The 22,513-nt window shown below is 48.6% G+C and overlaps 1 protein-coding gene across 1 annotated transcript in view; it reads left to right on the top strand.

The window, feature by feature from the left end:
- matn4 (matrilin 4) overlaps positions 1 to 22,513 on the top strand; it is an 82,075-nt gene that overhangs the window by 45,459 nt on the left and 14,103 nt on the right. The window contains exons 3-9 of the mRNA XM_038803716.1: positions 2,571 to 3,140; positions 4,244 to 4,366; positions 8,993 to 9,115; positions 12,775 to 12,897; positions 16,321 to 16,443; positions 17,613 to 17,735; positions 21,885 to 22,007. Coding sequence (XP_038659644.1) covers positions 2,571 to 3,140; positions 4,244 to 4,366; positions 8,993 to 9,115; positions 12,775 to 12,897; positions 16,321 to 16,443; positions 17,613 to 17,735; positions 21,885 to 22,007 — 1,308 coding nt within the window. The remainder of the gene's footprint in view (positions 1 to 2,570; positions 3,141 to 4,243; positions 4,367 to 8,992; positions 9,116 to 12,774; positions 12,898 to 16,320; positions 16,444 to 17,612; positions 17,736 to 21,884; positions 22,008 to 22,513) is intronic.

The raw sequence follows: 22,513 nt of genomic DNA, 5'->3' as shown, positions 1-22,513 counted from the left end.
TCGAATGCTTTTCTAAAGCAGCATTAGGAATTGTCCACTGTTTTGCTTTATGTTGTATATTGTGGGTAATACTGTGAGTGAGATCATATTTAAGATTCTGCATGACTTTTCTAACTCGTTATTCCCAGTAGCAAAAAGATTGGGTTACAACTTAAACCACAGGGCGGGTTCCATAGAATCACTACAGTGCAGAAGGAGGCCATTCAGCCCATCGAATCTGCACCGTACCCCTGAAAGAGCACTCTACCTAAGCCCACGCCCTGCCCTATCTCCGTAATCCCGTCTAACCTTTTGGACACTAGGAGGCAATTTAGCCTGGCCAATCCACCTAACCTGCACATCTTTGGACTGCGGGAGGAAACCGGAGCATCTGGAGAAATCCCACGTAGACGGGGAAGAACGTGCAGACTCCTTTTGTCAAAGTAGGACTTCCAACTTGAAAATTAATGGATGTTTTCAATGTAATGCTACAATTAGAGGAGCTCCTGTAACGCAGTTGGTAGCGCCCTGCCTCTGAGCCAGACACACAGCATACAAGTCCCTTTTGATGGTCAAAGAAGGTGTATTCATAATGCAGCCAAAGAGTTGACTGTCCTCTCCTTCCAGAGTACGCCAGTGACAGGCGGTAAGAGAGGGAGAGATTCCTGGTCAGTCACCTAATGGAAAGAAATTGGAGCCTCTACCATCACTTTTCTTAGCTGCAGACTACGACAAACATGCAAAAGTGTATTTTGCCACAGCAACCTCCTTGGAGGGGGGGGGGGGAGGGGGCGGTTGTTTGGCTCAGTTAGCTGGATGGTTGCTGTGGATCAGATTGGTGCCAACAGCACGGGATCCAATCCCTGTTATGATTGGGTGGATCCAGGACCTGCCTCCATGCCCTACCCTTGGTGGAAATTGGGGAGCCGTGGGTCAGACCTGCCTTTGCGCAGAGAACTGAAAAAGTAGCTACAATTGACCTCCAACACTCTAAGGCTCGGGAGAAGGAAACTGTTTGGGGCTGTCACTATCCAGTGGTTGTCACTGAAAGTGAAGGTGTTGGATATCAGGTTGTTATCATTGATACAAAATAAACCTGCGGCTGACAATCATTCTTGAGCACCAAAGACAGGAACAATTCACATTGACACAAATGAATGATTATTTGTACTCTGTCCCCAATGTATTCTATTTACACAATCTATTTATGATAATAAGACAGACATTTATTTAAAAAGCACCTTTCATGACTTCAAGACATCCCAAAGAGCTTTATGGCCAATGAGGTATTTTAGAAGCATGATTGCTTTTGTAATGATAGGAAAATGCAGCCAATTTATGCACAGGAAGCTCCCACAGACGGCATGGTGCTGTTTTTAGCGGTGTTGATCAATGGACAAATATTGGCCAGGACATCAGAGAAAACTGCTCGCTATACACCAAAAAAATATCTTGGGATCTATATTTCCACCTGATTGAGAATTTTTCACTGGATAAATTTGGAAAATTTTTAGAAGGATGAGACTTATTGACAAACCCTTTTGCCTTACTCGGTACCCTAAAATTAGGGTGAATCTGTATGAAAATAAATTCTTAAAAATAAACCTGAAATCTTGAAAGAAATATTAGGCGTAATTCTTCGACCCCCCGCGCCGCCCCGACGCCGGGACGCAATTCTCCGCAGTGCGGCCAAGCGTCATCAAAAAGCGGAGTGCTGCTGCCGCCGTTCTGGAGCAGAAGCCGCTCCAGCACCGTCCTAGCCCCTGTGGGCCACAGAATGGGGTCCCGGAACGGGCGCCGACGCCAGAGTAAAACACTCCCGTTTTTGCTCCAGCGTCGGCACTTAGCCGCCCGTTGGGAGAATCCCGCCCATTATTTGTCCATCTCTAATTTTCTTGCCTTCTACCCTTGGAGGTTTATTGTCTTCTCACATGGATGTTTTCTAGTCTATCTATCAAAGTCTTTAGTTGCCTAATAAAAATGTAAGTTACTCTTATGTAAACATCTAAGTCCTTTACAACATAGGTCCCGGACACACTTGGCCCACTCAGTATAGTGGGCCAAACCCAACGATCCATGCCGAACCTTCACTGGGACCCGGGATAATTTTGTTGCAGACATGCCTTCTTGGGTTAGACTGTGCCCACCATCACATGTGAGGACCAGCTGGAGATTCTTGCCCAGAATCATGCCCCCAAAGTCCTCCAAACGTTTGCAAACTTGTTACTTTGAATTTAAAGATGCCACTGGAACCGAAGCCACGTTGATTCTGGGGGAAGAGGATGCAGAACAATGTGCATCCTCCTCCCATCACCAATACACCCATCCTTACCAGGCCACCTGTCCTGGACTCTCATCTTAGTTGCTGCCTTATATTTTCCCCGAGGAATGACCACCTGAAGCCTTGGAATGAGGCACAATAAGGAACCAAGGTTTAAGATTTGCCCACCTTGGCAATAAAGCTGAGGTGTGCCATACCGTGGATTTCCAAATCCATAATTTCAGTACCCAGATAAATAATGTAAAAGAAACAAAACAAAGAGTGTTTTACTTCAAGTGTTGGTCATCTATGTTCTCTTCTATCATTTCAGATAAAAAATGCACGACCGGCCCCATCGATCTGCTGTTTATTATTGACAGTTCCAGGAGTGTCCGTCCATTCGAGTTTGAGCTGATGAGGAATTTTGTGATTGACATGGTCAATTTCTTGAACGTGGGTCCCAATGCCGGCAAGGTCGCATTGATCCAATATTCCAGCCAGATTCAGAACGTCTTCTCCTTCAAGACATTCCAGAAAAAAGCCGACATGGTCAAGAGCATTAAGGAGGTGATCCCCCTGGCCCAGGGAACAATGACCGGCTTGGCCATCCAGTACGCCATGAACGTGGCTTTCACTGAGCGAGAGGGCGTCCGTCCCCTGGCCCAGAAGATCCCAAGAGTTGCCATCATTGTAACAGATGGGAGGCCCCAGGACCGGGTCACTGAGGTGGCAGCAAGGGCCCGAGAAGCCGGGATTGAGATCTACGCTGTTGGAGTGCAGAGGGCAGAGATGTCCTCCCTCAGAGCCATGGCCTCCTTGCCTCATAAAGAGCACGTCTTCCTAGTTGAGACCTTTGACCTGATTGATCAGTTTGCTAAGACCTTCCAGGACAAGTTATGTTGTAAGTGCTAAAGTGAAACAAAGAAAAGAGAGGTGTACTAATGTAGCATCAAGCATTGAGTGCTTCTCATCTAGATGGCTCTTTGCCAAACTGAGAAAGGTATCCATCAGCCAAACCGTTACATGCCACTTTAACGGAAAATCAGGCGTTTATGTTGTTTGTGCCCGACCTGTTAGAACAATTCAGCTAGTCTCACTCCCCTGGCCTTTCCCCAATGGTCCTGCAAATTGTTTCCCAACAGGAGCTCATCCAATTCTCTTTTGAAAGCCAGAATTCAATCTGCCTCCACAACGCACAGAGGTAGCGCATTCCAGATACTAATCACTCACTGGGCGGAAGTCACACAGAAATCGGCACAGGCTAATAGCACGTGGGGAAGGTGGCATCGAACGGCAGCAATGACGGCTTTCTCCGCCCGTATAGTGCAGGTCTGGGTGTGAAAGATAACTGAAAGGGGCGTGCCCCATGACATAAAGCTGCCAGGGAGGCCTCACCTTGCTGAGCGGTACGCTCACCTGAGCTCACCTGTTCACCAGGTGCACACTTTGGGAAACCAGTCATGATTCATATCACCCCTGACCTCACACCAATCTGGATGAATTTTCTGATGGGGGATGTTGGGGGGGGGGGGGAAATGATTCAGGTACTTAGATGATAATGAGATATTAATGCATTCAATTGATTATCCCAATGTTGAACATCAGGAAATGCGCCGCGACACTGATGGGGGGAGGGGACAATCGTGTCGCGTGTTAACGTCCGTGTGGAATACGATTTGGGAGTTCTCTTGATTGGAAGTGCAAAATCCCGGTGTCAAAACATTTCCTCATGTCGCCATTGTTTGTTTTTTCATACAGCTTAAATCATTGCCCTCTCGTTGACCCCCAGCTATATATTAATCCATATATGATGCATTCTGTTATGTCTAAATTCCCAAGCCACATATTAACCAGTATATAATACCCTCTGGTTTATTAAGACCTGGAGCCATGTGTTACCTTACAAGAAACACGTGCACCTTCAAAATTTCCCGTTTATTGATTTTGCTACTGTGCGAAGACAAAACAAACGATTCATTTTGACCAGGGTGTTTTCCCTTCCAGCTGAAGATTTGTGCGCTGTTGCGAATCATGGTTGTCAGCACATTTGTGTCACCACATCTGGATCCTTCCACTGTGCCTGTCGTGAGGGCTACGTGCTGAACCCAGACAAGAAGACATGCACAGGTATAGTTGGGGGATATTTTATGTATAGGGGTTGAGCTAATTAAATTATAACTTCTTAAGTTGTTAACGAGCTGGTTATCAGTAACAAGCAACTCCTAAGAGTTTGGAAGCATGCCAAGTGTCCACACCACACTGAGGCAGCCACAACTGAGTGGAACTTGTCATGGAACCAGATTGTCTAACGGTCACTTAGCAAGGTAAAAGCTCCATGGAGGGCTTGAGTCTAGGGTGAAAAACTGCACGGATACTCTGAATGTTTCACAAAGGAGTTTTGGTTTGAGTCCCAGCTCCCTTCAATACCAATTATTCACATTGGCAGTTTTATAATCAATTTATTAAGTTTGTTTCAACACACACTGTCCACTGGGATGGAATGAAGAGAGAACTTTTCTCCCTGTCCTTTCTGTTTTACTGAACATTAATATATTGCAACAACAAGAGGTTCTGTGTTGGTAACGCCAATTTGTGGACAACAAAGAGCAATATTATAATGACCAGATAAGCTGTTTTCATGATGTTGATTGACGGTCAAATATTGGCCCAAAGACATCTCACCATTGCTTTGAAATGGTGCTGCAGAATCGTATAAATTAGCTTTAGCACCTCTGACAGTGCGGCACTCCCTCAGTACTGACCCTCTGACAGTGCAGCACTCCCTCAGTACTGACCCTCTGACAGTGCGGCACTCCCTCAGTACTGACCCTTTGACAGTGCAGCACTCCCTCAGTACTGACCCTCTGACAATGCAGCATTCCCTCAGTACTGACCCTCTGACAGTGCAGCACTCCCTCAGTACTGACCCTCTGACAGTGTGGCACTCCCTCAGTACTGACCCTCCGACAGTGCAGCACTCCCTCAGTACTGACCCTCTGACAGTGCAGCACTCCCTCCGTACTGATCCTCTGACAGTGCAGCATTCCCTCAGTACAGACCCTCTGACAGTGCAGCACTCCCTCAGTACTGGCCCTCTGACAGTGCAGCACTCCCTCAGTACTGACCCTCTGACAGTGCAGCACGCCCTCAGTACAGACCCTCTGACAGTGCGGCACTCCCTCAGTACTGACCCTCTGACAGTGCAGCACGCCCTCAGTACTGACCCTCTGACAGTGCAGTACGCCCTCAGTACTGACCCTCTGACAGTGCGGCACTCCCTCAGTACTGACCCTCTGACAGTGCAGTACTCCCTCATCACTGACCCTCTGACAGTGCAGAACTTGCTCAGTACTGACCCTCTGACAGTGCAGCACTCCCTCAGTACTGAACTTCTGACAGTGCAGCGCTCCCTCAGTACTGACCCTCTGACAGTGCAGCACTCCCTCAGTACTGACCCTCTGACAGTGTGGCGCTCCCTCAGTACTGACCCTCTGACAGTGCGGCGCTCCCTCAGTACTGACTCTCTGACAATGCAGCACTCCCTCAGTACTGACCCTCTGACTGCGGCGCTCCCTCAGTACTGACCCTCTGACAGTGCAGCACTCCCTCAGCACTGACCCTCTGACAGTGCAGCACTCCCTCAGTACTGACCCTCTGACAGTGCAGCACTCCCTCAGTACTGACCCTCTGACAGTGCAGCACTCCCTCAGTACTGACCCTCTGACAGTGCAACACTCACTCAGTACTGACAGCCCTCAGCCAGCTCAGGATCCATATCCCAGATACTTGAATCTCAATAAAACAAAATGAAAGTGGGATTTCACTGGGAAATTTAGATGGAAAGAATGGGAATCTCACTCAGAACCATAAAGTCATGGAGTCTTAGATCTTTACATCTAAAAAAAAAGGCCCATCAGCCCATCGTGTCTGCGCCAGCTATCTATTCTGTCTATTCTAATCCCATTTTCCAGCATGTGGTTCACTGCCTTGTATACTGTGGAGTTCCAAATGCTCATCTAAATACCTCTTAAATGTTGTGAGGGTTTACCCCTACCCCCCTTTCTGGCCGAGATTCCCACCACACTCTGGGTGAAAAAACTTTTCCTCAAATTCCCCTTGTTTATTAATTACTCAGGTGAAACGTTCATTCCCATCTCCCCTATCTATGCTCCTCAATGTTATACCCCTTGATCATTTCCCCCCTCAGCCTTCTCTGCTCTAAGCAAAACAACCCCAGCCTATCCCGTCTCTGTGGATAGCTGAAACACTGCAGCCCAGGCAGCATCCTGGTGAATCTCCTCTGCACCCTCTCTGGTGCAATCACATCCTTCATAAAGTGTGGCGACCAGAACTGGACGGCATGGTAGCACAGTGTTCAGCACTGTTGCTTCACAGGACCAGGGTCCCAGGTTTGATTCTCAACTTGGGTCACTGTCTGTGCGGAGTCTGCACGTTCTCCCGTGTCTGCGTGGGTTTCCTCCGGATGCTCCGGTTTCCTTCCACAGGTCCCGAAAGATGTGCTGTTAGGTCATTTGGACATTCTGAATTCTCCCTCTGTGTACCCGAACAGGCGCCTGAGTGTGGCGACTAGGGGCTTTTCACAGTATCTTCATTGAAGTGTTAATGTAAGCCTCTGAGAATAAAGATTATTATTATTAACTGCACACAGTACTCGAGCTATAGGGCTGGATTCTCCCCTACCCGGCGTGACGGAGGGTGCCGGCGTAGGGGAGTGGCGCCAACCACTCAGGGGTCGCGCCTCCCCAAAGGTGGGGAATTCTCCCCACCTTTGGGGGCCAGCCCCGCGCCGGAGCAGTTTGCACCAGAAGACTGGCGCAAACACCCGGCGCAGTCGGAAGCGGGGCTGGCCGAAAGGCTTTCGGCGGTCGGCGCATGCGCCGGCAGTGACGTCAGCGGCAGCTGGCCGCTGACGTCACTGCCGGCGCATGCGCGATGCGGGGTTCTCCTCCGCGTCTGCCATGGCGGAGGCCGTGGCGGCGCGGAAGGAGAAAGAGTGCCCCCACGGCACTGCCCCGCGGAGTGAGCGGGGGCCCCGATCGCGGGCCAGGCCTCCGTGGGGGCACCCCCCCGGGTCCGATCGCCCCCCGCCCCCCCAGGACCCCGGGGGCCTGCTCGCGCCGCTGAGCCCGCCGTTCCAGAGGTGGTTTAAACCTCGGTGGCGGGAGAAGGCCTCCCAGCGGCGGGACTTCGGCCCATTCGGGCCGGAGATTTGAGGTAAGTTTTAAAAAAATGAAATCCCGCCGGCGCCAGCTGTTTTCACAGGCTGCCGGCGGGATTTGCACAACGCCGGTTTATGACTGGCGGGAGAATTACAAAACCTGCGGGAGCGGAAATAACGCCGCTTCCCGCCAATTCTCCGACCCTGCGTGGGGTCGGAGAATTTCGCCCATAGCCTCCAGCTCCATCATAACCTCCCTGATCTTATATTCTATGCTTTAGCTAATAAAGGCTAGAACCCATATATTTTCTTAACCACGTTCCTGTAACAGCCTCCCCGAACAGGTGCCGGAATGTGACGGCTCGGGGCTTTTCACAGTAACTTCATTGAAGCCTACTCGTGACAATAAGCGATTTTCACTTCATTTCATTTCATCTACATGACCTTCAGGGATCTAAGGATATGCATCCCAGGATTCCTCTGGTCCTCTGTACCTCCGAACATCCCTCCATTCATTGTCTATTCTCTTGCCTTGCTAGTCCTCCCAAAATGCATCACTTCACATTTTTCAAAGTTAAATTCCATTTGCCACTGTTCTGCCCACCTGACCAGCCCGGCGATCCCATCCTGGAATGTAAGGCATTCCTCCTGGCTATTTACCACACCACCAATTTCCATGTCATCTTCAACTTACTGATCATACCTCCTGCTTTCACGTCTGGATCATTAATGTACACTACCAACAGCAAGTGACCCAGCACCGATCCCTGCGGTACACCACTGGACACAGGCTTCCAGTCACAAAAAATACCTTCGACTATTGCTCTCTGCCACCTGCCACGGAGCCAATTTTGGATCCAATTTGCCAAATTGCCCTGGATCCCATGGGCCTTTACCTTCTTGACCAGCCTCCCATGCAGGGCCACGTCAAAAGCCTTATTGAAGTCCTTGTAGACTACATCAACTGCAAGAATGATCAGTGAGGTTTTGTAAAATGTCATATTCCCAAGGAGGCGCTGGGTTGGATTGATGGATTAAGGCCCATTATTAGGACAGAGGTTTAATCTGCTTCTGGCCCGTCAATGTTTCATGCTGATATTAGGTAGGAATCTCATAGAATTTACAGTGCAGAAGGAGGCCATTCGGCCCATCGAGTCTGCACCGGCTCTTGGAAAGAGCACCCTACCCAAGGTCCACACCTCCACCCTATCCCCATAACCCAGTAACCCCACCCAACACTAAGGGCAATTTTGGACACTAAAGGCAATTTATCACGGCCAATCCACCTAACCTGCACATCTTTGGACTGTGGGAGGAAACCGGAGCACCGGGAGGAAACCCACGCAGACACGGGGAGAACGTGCAGACTCCACGCAGACAGTGACCCAAGCCGGGAATCGAACCTGCGATCCTGGAGCTGTGAAGCAATTGTGCTAACCACCATGCTATCGCGCTGCCCACAGGAAAATGTGGTGATTCAAAGGAAAAACACAAAAGGGATAAATATAATGAAAAGAGCGCATTGATAATGACTTTGAGATTTTTCTGACCTGTGAGTGTGTGTTTCCCTACAGCCATTGACCTTTGCTCCCATGGGGACCACGACTGTGAGCAAATATGTATTAGCTCTCCGGGTTCATACAAGTGCAGCTGCCGTGCAAGTTTCAGACTGAATCGGGACAAGAAGACTTGCAGTGGTTAGTATGCCAACACCAGTCATTGCGAATACTGCGGATAATTATTTCTTAAGCACCATTACTTTAGAAAGGGCGACAATATCTTGGGGAAGGTGCAGAGGAGACTGACTCGAATATAGCCAAGGTTTTCAGTTCCCTGCAGAGAGTGGAGAAGTGGGAGGTTGTTCTCCTTTTGAGCAGAGAAGTTTGAGGAGAGATTTAGTAGCCATGTCCAAAGTAGAATGTAATGAAAGATTTTGCTAGGGTAGGTCGGGAAGAAAGTGTTTCCACCGGCAGCAGACTCGGTAACCGGGGGGGACTCAGATTTCAGATAATCGCCCGAAAGAAGCCAGGAAGAGTTGAGTGAGGTTTTGTCTTAACCCAGTAAGTTATGGTGAGCAGTGCTTGAAAAGATGATGGGGGAAGTTTCAATGTCATTTTCAAAAGGGTATTGGATCTCTACATTAAGAAGCTTTTATGTTTAGTTATTTTTAAGAAAGCAAAATACTGCAGGTGTTGGAAATCTAATTTTAAAACAGAAATTGCTGGAAATACCCAACAAGTCACGCAACATCCGTGAAGAGAGCCTATTAACTCTGTTTCTCTCTGTCCACAGATGCTGCCTGACTTGTTTGGTATTTGGATATATTCGTTTTCAGTTAGAATTTACAGTGCTGTGAAGCAACTGTGCTAACCACTGTGCTACTGTGCTGCCTGGAGTTAGGTTGGAGAGAGGAAAATATCGGGGAGAGCAATCTGTTGTTTGAAATAGCGCCATGGGATATTTGTCACCCACCCTGAAAGTGAAGATGGGCCCTTGGTTTAATGTCTCATTTTTAAAAAAACATTAGAACATAGAACATAGAACATTACAGCGCAGTACGGGCCCTTCGGCCCTCGATGTTGCGCCGACCCGTGAAACCATCTGAAGCCTATCTGACCTACACTATTCCATTTTCATCCATATGTCTATCCAGTGACCACTTAAATGCCCTTAAAGTTGCAGGCAGGGCGTTCCACACCCCTACTACTCTCTGAGTAAAGAAACTGCCTCTGACATCTGTCCTATATCTACTACCCCTCAATTTAAAGCTATGTCCCCTCGTGTTGGTCATCACCATCCGAGGAAAGAGACTCTCACTGTCCACCCTATCTAACCCTCTGACTATCATCTATGTCTCTATTAAGTCACCTCTCAGCCTTCTCCTCTCTAACGAAAACAACCTCAAGTCCCTGAGCCTTTCCTCGTAAGACCTTCCCTCCATACCAGGCAACATCCTAGTAAATCTCCTCTGAACCCTTTCCAAAGCTTCCACATCCTTCCTATAATGTGATGACCAGAACTGCACGCAGTACTCCAGGAGCGGCCGCACCAGAGTTATGTACAGCTGCATGTCCCCTGGTGGCGCAGCACCCCTTTAGTACTGGCACCAGGAGTGTCACCCTGAATTATCTGCTCAAATTCCTTGAGTAGGACTTGAACCTGCAGATTTAGGATAAGCAACAAACTTAAAACGGAGTCGAGGAGAAACTACTTCTCCCAAAGGGTTGTGAATCTGTGGAATTCGCTACCCCTAGAGAGCGGTGAATGCTGGGACCGTGAGTAAATTTAAGGAGGAGTTAGACAGATTTTTAATTGGTAATGGGTTGAAGGGTTATGGAGAACGGGCAGGATGGTGGAAGTTAAGGCCAGGATGAGATCAGCCATGATCTAATGGTGGAGCAGACTCGATGGGCCACATGGCTTAATTCTGCGCCTATATCTTATGAACTTATGACCTCTGATCCAGGCGACATGCTACTGACTGAGCCATATTGTCAAATGAATGCTGATTTGTTTAAAATAATGTGAAATCAACAGAGGGGTGAATTTGGCACGAGTGTACTTTGTACATGCCCAATAACAACATTCACAGTAACATCACAAGGACGGCAACGTTTCAACAGGGGTTATCCTACCTTATCAAGGCTACCCAACATAGTTAACGGAAGCAGCCTTACCTCTGATGGCCATACTAAGAATTTTTAAAAATGTAATGGTTGACTAATAAAATTGGGGAATTTCACTCAAAAATACAAGGAGTGTCAGTGAGGTTTTATTAAATGTCATATTCCCAATAAAGACAAGCCCTGTTTCTGAAGGTGGGTTGAGGCCCACTATTGGGATCGGGCTTTAGTCCGCATCTGGTCTTCTTGTTTCTGGTCAGGAAGGACTTCACGCTAATACTTAGTTGGAGAAAGTAGCGATTAAAATGAATCATAAAAGGCAGGAGCAAAAGGGCAAAGAGAACACAGTTCTAGAAACTTCTAGATTGTTCTGACCAGTGCATGTGTGTTTCTTCATCGACATTGATCTTTACTCACATGGAGGCCATGACCCAAACTTTCTAGCCCCTCTTGCCGGTGGGATTTTCTGGTCCCACCAATGTGGACGGAGATTTCAATGGCTCACTGGCCCTTCTGTGCTCGGGGGGTTTAGGGTTAGGGAGAATTCTGGCCCAACCGTGAGTGCAAATATGTATTAGCTCTCCAGGTTCATACCAGTGCAGTAGCTGTGAGGAGTGGTCCACATGGGCCCTCGGACCCGGACCCCCATTCAATGAGACTGGCTGTCAACATCAACTCCACTTTCTTAGGGCAGCACGGTGGCGCAGTGGGTTAGCCCAGCAGCCTCACGGCACCGAGGTCCCAGGTTCGATCCTGGCTCTGGGTCACTGTCTGTGTGGAGTTTGCACATTCTCCCCGTGTCTGCGTGGGTTTCGCCCCCACAACCCAAAGATGTGCAGGTTAGGTGGACCGGCCATGATAAATTGCCCCTTGGTGTCCAAAGGCTGGGTGGGGTAATAGAGTTACAGGGATAGGGAGGGGGAGTGGGCCTAGGCCGGCTGCTCTTTCAGCAGATGGGTGTAGACTTGATGGGCCGAATGGCCTCCTTCTGCATTGTGAGGATTCTATGAAAAGTCCATTCTGGCTCTCTGTCGAGTAATCCAGTCAATGCCAGTCATAGAACAGTACAGCACAGAACAGGCCCTTCGGCCCTCGATGTTGTGCCGAGCAATGATCACCCTACTCAAACCCACGTATCCACCCTATACCCGTAACCCAACAACCCCCCCCTTAGCCTTACTTTTTAGGACACCACCGGGCAATTTAGCCTGGCCAATCCACCTAACCCGCACATCTTTGGATTGTGGGAGGAAACCGGAGCACCCGGAGGAAACCCACGCACACACGGGGAGGTCGTGCAGACTCCGCACAGACAGTGACCCAGCCGGGAACTGAACGTGGAGCTGTGAAGCATTGACGCTAACCACCATGCTACCGTGCTGCCCCAAATGAAAATCGCTTATTATCATGAGTAGGCTTCAATGAAGTTACTGTGAAAAGCCCCTAGTCAGCACCTGTTCAGAGGCTGGTACAGGAATTGAACCGTGCTGCTGGCCTGCCTTGGTCTGCTTTAAAAGCCAGCTATTTAACTTAGTGTGCTAAACCAGCCCCTTAACCCCTTAGTCCTCCACCCTAACTCCACTGAGCCCTGCAAGTTTATTTTCCTCTGTAGTTTCTTTTTGAAACCCCTTAAGGAAGCCACTGGGGAGGAAAGCTACACACAAAAAAAAAGCTCCAGTCTGTCTTTACCCACAGTGCATGATCTAATCTATTGTCTTTTTTTATCCTTCTAGCCGTCAATCTCTGTTCCCTGGGAGATCATGGCTGTGAACACAACTGTGTGAGCACCCCTGGGTCCTATCACTGTCGCTGTAGATCCGGGTACACCCTCAATCAGGACAAGAAGACGTGCTCCGGTTAGTATTCCTCATTCTATTCCTCAGTAATTTCATTCTCACCCCCAATTACTGCCTTGCAAATTGGAAATTACTCAAACCCAAAGGGGTTGGGGTGGCTCTGGCCTTACTGCCTGTTAGTGCCAGCCGACAAGCACCTCCTTCTGCCCACATGCCAGTCTCCTCCTCAGGTGGGCACAGAGATTAACCCTCCTGGGTTACTGCAGGTAAACTGAGCAAGTGGACCAACAGGATTCATTGCCTTGATCTATTTTCTGTGATGTGCCTTGGAGTGGCCTCAAAGTTAATTCAACAGCCAAATCCTCAATTCCACTCTCACCATATTCGAGCTTTCAAATTTGAACGTCTGGACTTCCGTCTCAGAGTCAATAGTGTGCAACAATGACAACTTGCATTTATATAGCACCTTTAATCTAATAAGCCTCCCAAGACCTCACAGGAGTGTTATCAATTAACATATGACACTGGGCCACAATTTATACGGCACCTTTCATGATCACAGGATATACCAAAGTGTTTTATAGTCCACTACGTACACAGGAACATAGATTTAAGAGCAGGAGTGGGCCATTCATCCCTTTGAATCTGCTCCGATATTTGATAAAATCTTGGCTGTTCTGGTTGTGGTATCAACTCCACTTTCCTGTCTGCCCCCGATAATTCTTGACTCCCTTGTCTATCTGAAATCTATCTAATTCTGCCTTGAATAAATGCAAAGACGCAGCCGCCACCACTTTCCACTATTCCCTGGGTAAGAGAATGCCTCAGATTGACAAGGATTGTAGCGGTTCATTGGCAGAGGTGTAGAATGTAAAAGTAAGGATGTAATGCTGGAGTTGTATGAAACACTGGTGAGGCCACAACTGGAATTCCCGAGCTCAGCGTCTAGGCCACTGAAATGTTGCCAGGGCTAGAAAAGTGTGGCTACGAGGAGACGTTGAATAGGTTGGGGAATTTCTTTGAAACAAAGAAGGTTGAGGGGGTGACTTGATTGAGGTGTACAAAATTATGAGGAGAAGAGATAGGGTGGCGAGGATAAAATTGTTTCCCTTGGTGGGGAATTCTAGAACCAGGGGACATTCATTCAAGATAAGCGGCAGAAGGTGTACAGGGGACATGAGGAAACACTTTTAACTCAAAGGGGTGGCTTGAATTCGCTGCTCAGGATGGTGGGGGAGGCAGAGACCCTAAACTCCTTTAAAAGTATCGGTATCTGCACCTTAAGTGCTGTAAGATGCAGAACCATGGACCGGGTGCGGGAGGATGGGATTAGAAAGGGTACCTGGGTGTCCTGGGGCTGGCATGGACAAGATGGGCCGAATTGCCTCCTTCTGTGCTGTAACTTTTCTATGGTTTCTATGATTCTAAGAAGGCAGCTCACCACAACCTTCTCAAGGACAATTAGGGATGGGCAATAAATGCTGGCCTATCCAACGAAGCCCACATCCCACAAACAAATTTTTAAAAAAATGATTCTCCTCATCTCCATTTTAAAAGTGGGACATTAGGGCAGTGGGAGGGGGGTGCGGCACAACGGCGCAGTGGTTGGCACTGCTGCCTCACAGCTCCGAGGGCCCGGGTTCAAACCTCGTCACTGTCTGTATGGAGTCTTGGGCAGCACGGTAGCATAGCGGTTAGCACAAGTGCTTCACAGCTCCAGGGTCCCAGGTTCGATTCCCGGCTTGGGTCACTGTCTGTGCGGAGTCTGCACGTTCTCCCCGTGTGTGCGTGGGTTTCCTCCGGGTGCTCCGGTTTCCTCCCACAGTCCAACGATGTGCAGGTTAGGTGGATTGGCCATGCGAAATTGCCCTCAGTGTCCAAAATTGCTCTTAGTGTTGGGTGGGGTTACTGGGTTATGGGGATAGGGTGGGGGTGCGGACTTGGGTAGGGTGCTCTTTCCAGGAGCCGGTACAGACTCGATGGGCCGACTGGCCTCCTTCTGCATTGTAAATTCTATGAGATTCTATGAGAGTCTGCATATTCTCCCCCTGTCTGTGTGGGTCCCACCCCCACAACCCAAAAACATGTGCAGGGTAGGTGGATTGGCCACGCTAAATTGCTCCTTAATTGAAAACAAATGGATTAGGTACTAGAAGACGCACGAGGGGACACAGGTTCAAGGTGAGGGGTAGGAGGTTTCGGGGGGATGTGAGGGAAAACCTTTTTACCCAGAGGGTGGTGATGGTCTGGAATGCACTGCCTGGGAGGGTGGTAGAAGTGGGTTGCCTCACATCCTTTAAAAAGTACCTGGATGAGTACTTGGCATGTCATAACATTCAAGGTTATGGGGCAACTAGCAAATGGGATTAGGACTGGCAGGTCAGGTGGTTTTCATGTGTCGGTGCAGACTCAATGGGCCGAAGGGCCTCTTCTGCGCTGCGTAGACAAGCTCACATTTCCCCACAATATACTCCATCTGCCAATTGTTGCCCATTCACTTAACCTGTCTCGATGACTTTGTAAACTCTTTACCTCCTCTAATCACTTACTTTATTAGCTATCTTGGTATCATCAGAAAATGTAGTTACCATACCTCCCCTCCCTCCATCCAAGTCATTGGTATAGATTATAAATAGTAAAACCCATCACTGATCCCTGTGGCAGTCCACTTAATTCAGCTTCACAACCCAAGATGATCCACGTATTATCGCTCCTCTCTGTTTTCTGTTCGATAACCAATCCTTTATCCATGTTAATGTGTTACATCCGATGCCATGTGCTCTTATCTTGTGTAACAATCTTTAACATGGCATCTTATCAAATGCTTTTGAATATCCAAGTATACCATAGGTGCAGATTCTCCTTTATCCACCTTGCTTGTTATTTCCTCAAAGAACTAATAAATTAGTTAAGCATGACTTCCCTTTCACAAAACTAGGTTAACTCTGCCTGATTCCGTTTTGATTTTCTAAGTAGGATGTTGTAGCCTCCTTGATATCGGATTCTAGCCATTTCCCTGTGACAGGTATTAAGCTAAGGGGTCAACAATTTCTTTCTGTATCATTCCTTTCTTGCATATTTGCTACTTTGCAATTTGCTAGGACCTTTCCAAAATCTAAGGAATTTTGGAAGATTATAACCAACACCTCTACTATCTCTGCCCTAGGCACAAGGATGCAGGCCATCTGGTCCAGGAGACTTGTCAGCCTTCGGTCTAATAGTCTTACCAGCATCTACCCCTTGGGTGATGGTGATTGTTTTAGTTTTCCCTTTGTTTTCACCTTTTTATTTTCAAATATCTTTGGGAAGTTTCTAAGTCTTCTACGGTGAAGACAGACACAAAATATCTGTTCAATGTCTCTGCCAGTTCCTTGTTTTGCATTGTCAATTCCCCAGACTCGCTGTCTAGAGGACCAACACGAGCTTTAGTTCTTCGTTCCCCATTGTGATCATTCCTAAACAAATCATGATCTTCCTCCATAGCCATCAACCTCTGTACCCTGGGCAATCATGGCTGTGAGCACATTTGCGTGAGCACCCCTGGGTCATATAAGTGCCGCTGTCGACCTGGGTACACCCTCAATCAGGACAAGAAGACCTGCACCAGTGAGTATTTGACCACGTATTCGTCGGTGATAGGTGTGAGTTTTTCCGCAATTTATTCTGATTCTTGAGCCGTGTTCACTGGCAGAGTTGAGCTCTGCCCGCTCCTCGAGAGATGTCCTGACTCTTACCAGGACAAACTGTTTGATCCATTACCTTTAGCAAGGAGCTGATGAAGCCAATGTTATGGTGGTAGATACCCTAATATTCTCATCCCTGTCATATTGATAAACTTTCAGAATCACAAAATTGTTGCAGAATGAGGCCAGATACCTGGCCCATTGTGTGCGCTCCAGCTTTCCAAACGAGCAGCTCACCAAGTGTTATTAGCCTCCTCTGTCTTCTCTTAGTAACCCTGCACATTCTTCCTTAGCTAACAGTCTAATTCCTTTCTCAATGCCACGAGTGAACTTGCCTCCACCACATTCTCAGACAGAGCATTCCAGACCTTAACCAGTCGTCGCGTGAAAATGCTTTTTCCTCGCGTCAACTATGCTTCTTTTGCCGACCACTTTAAACCCGTGACCTCTCGTTCCCGAGCTACTCCCGATCTACTCTGCTCAGACCCCTCGTGATTTTGAAAACCTCCATCAAATCTCCTCTCAGCCTTCTCCTCCCCAAGGAAAATGGTACCAACATCTCCAATCTATCTTCACACGTGCAGTGCCTCATCTTTAGGGAGACCATTATAGACTCCATTAGGTTTTCCATATTCAGGGGCACAAAGGACCCTCTATTCCTCAAGGACTTCAACAACAATGGCCCGCATTTACATAGCACCTCTAACACCATGAAACCTCCGGTCACCCCAGAGAGGCGATGATCACCACAGCAACTGACAACGATCCAAAAGCAAAGTACAGATTTATCTATAAAGTCATTTATTCAGAGCCTTGGTCTGGAAAAATTGTTTCTCTGCAGTTGAATATCTCGTGACGTCTTGCTCAGACTTTGAATGTCTTTCACCCAATTTATTTTGATCAGACCGTAATGAATCAGCAGTGTAGGACCATTCCCACCCTACTTAGGAACCTGGGAACAGGCAGCAGCCATTCAGCTTTTCCAGCCTTCTCAACGAGAGCACAGCTGACCCGCAACTCCATATCTTTAGTGCTTACTATATCGGCTTGTGGTAGCATTGAAGCTAAAATGTGTGGGATCTTTCTCTGCAGTGGTGAACTACTGTTCGTTTGGGAACCACAGCTGTCAGCATGAGTGTGTGAACATTCTCAACGGATACTACTGCACGTGTCAGGATGGATTTGAACTGCAAGATAATGGGAAAACATGTAAAGGTAAACCGACGCAATGGAGTAAATCGATAGCAATGACGGTTATAGATTACATAGAATTTACAGTGCAGAAGGAGGCCATTCGGCCCATCAAGTCTGCACCGGCTCCTGGAAAGAGCACCCCACCCAAGTCATTTTGAAATTTGTAGCACCTCTCAGACTTTGATTTTTTTTTAATAACCTGCCCATCAGCCCCGTTATCATTCGCGCTATTGGTGGGATTTTCCTCCCCCCTCCGTGACGTGTTCTGCAGCGGCAGAGAGTGGTTCGCAAGTGGCGGGATATTCTGGTCCAAATGTGGTCAGCAGGGTTTCTCGTCGGACGCAATTCCTTGCCACTACGAAACCTGTGGTCGGGATGCACGTTGGCAAGACCTTAAGATCACTCCAGCCTGAACCACCTGAAAATCTCGCCCTGTATGACCTGGATTCTCCCTTCTGGAGATGAAATGATCCCGCCAGCGGAGAATCGTGACTGATCTCTGCTGGCGCTACAAGAGGCACTCAGGTGTGAGTACCTCTCCTTCGCCATGAAAATCTGTGCCTGGGGAGAGCTCGCCAGATTCCGCCAAAATCCTCGTACCAGGCTGCCATTTTGGATGGCCCTATATCGAAATCCAGTGGCGGGACCCCTGCCCCCCACACACAAACCCTGCCCTCCCCACCCAACGCTGCTAACAAGTAGGAGTATCCTCCCTCCCTCCCCCCAAATGGGAATAAAGGGTCATACCCCAAAGCACATCTGCATGATGGTGACCCTCTTGCTATGATTTACAGTTCCTCACCACATTAAAAGCAGCTGAGTGCTTTGATTTCCTCTTTTTCACATCAGAAAGCACTTAGATGCTTTTGATGTGGTGAAGAGCTGTCAATCATAGCAAGAGTGTTTATAAGCATTGTGGTTCGCATCAAATGGGGTACTGAGATACATTCAAACAGAAAGGGAAAGAAAGATCAACAATCCACCACGCATCTATCTCTGGAGTAATAAAACTGTCAATCACCGGCTAATGCACCATATTGCTGTGTGAAATTGAATGGAAGATTTGCATTTCAAAGGATTTCAAGGGATTTGAAGCCCTTGGCTTTCAAGGAAGCCACTGACATCTGTCACATCTGCAGCTTTAAACACTTTTGTTTGAGGCAATGGATGTTAAGAAAGGTAAATGAAAATGCTGTGATTTTTCACACTACTGCCTGGACTCATCTTCAACTTCCAGGCAGGGGTAAATAATGGAGGGGTCCCGTTTAGGGTATCTGATGGGGTGTTTTTGGGCATCTCTGATGGGGGGTCCACTGGGGGTCTCTGATGGGGGTCTGATGGGTCTCAGATGGGGGGTCTGATGGGGGTCTCTAATGGGCGCTCTAATGAGGGGTCTGTTGGGAGCCTCTGATCAGGTCTTTGATAGGGATCTCTGATAGGGGTCTCTGATGCGGAGTCTGATGAGGGTGTCTGATGGGGTCACTGATGGGAGGGTGGTGGGGGGTCGCTGGGAGGGGTCGAGTCACCGTCACGTGTGTGTGCTGTGGAGGGGTCATGAGGGGGGATGTCCCTACTTGTCGGGAGTGTGTGATTTGCATTGTGGGGGAAAGGGGAGCCTTCTAATGAACTTGGGGGTGGCCCTCAGGTATGCATTGACCCCCTTGGGTCAACCTGGAGTATTTCCTGCTGTGAGGGCCTAAGCATAATGGGGGGTTGAAACTCAGGGGCTTCCAGTCAATTAATGAAATGGAAATGGATGCAAATCACTGATTTTCAATGGTGCTCCGTGCCCGTCCACCCCGACCCCAGAGCCCACTCCCCGCTGCTCCTCCTGGCCCGGTCAGAAGCCCCCCCCCCCCAGCCAGCGACACAACTGCCAGCAAACTATGGGCGTCGTTGAACACTTTCCGTTCCCGCTCTCTCTCCCTCAGCAGCCACGGCTGCCGGTTTCACGATTTTTAAAAGCTCAAAGGAAACTCGCCGTCAGGAATTCGGCCCATCGGAGGCGGAGAATCGGGGAGGCCCCAGAGAATACCGGGTCGGACCCGCTAATGATATGCAAAACGGTGTTTACTGTACGTGCGTTCTGGAATGCATTGATGCCGCTGTCGAAGCGACGGAAAATTGCGATTTGTCGTGAAGTCAGCGCCCGCCACGATTTCGGCACCATTCTCCGCCCAATCACGTTTCGCGATTTCGGGGTCGGCCGATGGAGAAGCCCACCGGTTATCTTTGAGAGTGCAGCAATCCCTCAATACTGCACTAGAAATGGCAGCCCAGATCATGTGCTCTCAGAGTGACACCGAACCTCAGCATCAATGGTGACATTATTGGCGACAATAGGCGTTCTTGTGGCGCCAATGGGAGTGTCACTGCCACCAAGCCAAAAGCTCTGGGTCCACATCCCACCGCAGGACCTGATGACCAAGGAAGTCGAGTTCATCATGTAGCCAAATAACTTGATTATCAATTTGTAAACCTTTCCAGAAGCCTATGGCAGATGGTAAGAGTGGGAGAGCCTCCTGGTCAGCCATGTTTGATGCAGAGTGGCTCTCCTCAAGCTGCACCTCCGGTGAAAAGCAATGTGTTGCAGGAGAAACTAGGGAGAGGAACATATGTAAGCGCACAGTTTGTCTGCCTCATTCACCAGTAGGCTTGAGAAAAGAGAGAGATTGGCGATGATGGAAATATTTCATGTTGAGGGATATTGTGCAATTGGATTAGTGAAATAGTCATTAGGCAGCAGAATACATGGCGCCAATCCAATGGCTTTTGTTAATATTTTGGTGAGGCTGCAGGCCAGATGCCAAGCCATTCCAGGAGCTCTACATCAGCTGGTTCTGCCGAGTGACTAAACGTGGGTCTCCACGTGGCAGGGTTGCAAACGGTGATTGGACGTAACCCTGGTGGATTCATCACATGACCTCCTCTCTCCATCCATGATCCGACCCCCAGTCCCATATTGGTCGCTGGACAAGTTCACCTTCTCGGAGTACCGCTTTCCTACAGCAATTGGGCAGCAAACAGACTCTTTCACCACCGGATTGGATAATGCTTGACTGTCAGCCAAGCAGCCTTTTGTAAGCATTTAAAGAAAATGAAAACAAATCTCAAACAATGTTTGTAGTGCCCTTTTTTTCCCCCCTGTGCGTTGCTTGCAGTAATGTTCAAGAGATTAACCGTTAATTCCTGGTGGCTGCCGGTCAATTCTGGAGGGTTAGCATGGAGATGAATTTAGTCCATTCACTGCTCGAAAGGAGGCCTTGTGGCTGGATGAGTAGTGTCCCTGCCTCTGAAGCTCTGGGTTCAAGTCCCACCCAGGACCTGACGGCCAAGGAAGGTGTGTTCATAACATGGCCAAGCGGGTTTCATAACCTACAAATCATTCCAACACGTCTTCAATGACCAGCAGTAAGGGCAGGAGAGTCAACTGCGTGGGGAAAAAAAGGACATTGGAGCCTCTACCATCACTATCCATAGTCCAAAATCCAACATGCAGATAAATGCGTGTGTTATCATGGTAAACTGTAACACCACAATCAGCATCGTGCACAGAGAAGGACCCGATATTGACAATTTCTAGCGATCTTAAAAAGTAAAATTGTACCCCAGAAGAAACCTTTAACCCCTTGAAGACCTTCCTCGTACAGATGCAATGCAATGTCCAATAAGATTCAGAGGAATAAAGAGGGGCAAGGGTTTGGTTAAAACTACAAACCCAGCGGCTTCAACAGAAGCTTTTAGCCTGCTCTATGTGTGCTGGATTTGCTCGGCCCCCCATTGTTATCGGCTGTCCTTACCCTGTCTGGAATATGAATGTTTCCCGATCCATGGCACAGTTGTTGACTCTTAACTACCCTCTGAAATAGTCTTGCAAGCCACTGGGATGTATGAAGTCCACCACTACCATCTCAAGGGCAATTAGGGATGGGCAATAGTCGCTGGCCAATGCTATTGATGTCCACATTCCACGAATGAGAGAAAAAAAAAGTTTGGGGCAACTGGTCAGGCAAGGATCGCAGGTTAGAAAAAAAAGCTAAACGTGTCTGGTAAGCCATGTTTTGTGTGCTCATGGGTCAATGGAATGGTGTACTGCCAATCGGACTCCTGACACAGCAGTGGTATGTCAATAATGTAATTTCTTAAAGTGACCACTCTCCTTTATTTCAGCTGTTGACATGTGTAACACTGTGGAACATGGATGTGAGTTTCAGTGTGTCAGCACCCCTGGATCATACTTCTGCATCTGCCCTGCTGGGAGGCAACTCAACGAGGATGGAAAGACCTGTAACAGTGAGTTCCTACCTGCACTCATTTGTTCTCCGCTAGCAACTGTTTTTACTGCATGGCCTGCTGGTAATGTACCACTGTGAACACAGGCTGCTATAGCACAGCAGGAGGCCATTCGTCCCATCCCGCCTGTGCTAGTTATTTGAAAGAACTCTCTAATGAGTCCCAAATTTTACGTTCTGCATTTACTGGCCCCCTGCTAGTGGAAACACTGGGCTGGATTCCCCGATGTGGAAACTATGTCCCCACACTGGAGTGGGAACGGTGCAAAACGGCCGCCGATTCTCCATTTTGCTAGGAGCTAGCAGGGAGGCAGCGTAGAGCACCCGGCTCTCGCTGCCCATACGGCCTGGAGAATTGCCGGGTCCGTGGCCACACATGCACACGGCGGCGGACTGCAGCGGCCGTGCTTCATGGCGGATGCCGTACGCGGACCCGGCCCGCGAAATATTCCCCCCCCCTTTGGCCTGCTCGGGGGTCCCTGACAGCCCCACCACAGTGCCCCACAG

This window comes from Scyliorhinus canicula, chromosome 7 (assembly GCF_902713615.1).
Source record: "Scyliorhinus canicula chromosome 7, sScyCan1.1, whole genome shotgun sequence".
NCBI classification, from domain to species: Eukaryota; Metazoa; Chordata; class Chondrichthyes; order Carcharhiniformes; family Scyliorhinidae; genus Scyliorhinus; species Scyliorhinus canicula.
The sequence above is the reverse complement of the archived record's forward strand: the minus strand, read 5'-3'. Positions and strand labels throughout refer to the sequence as shown.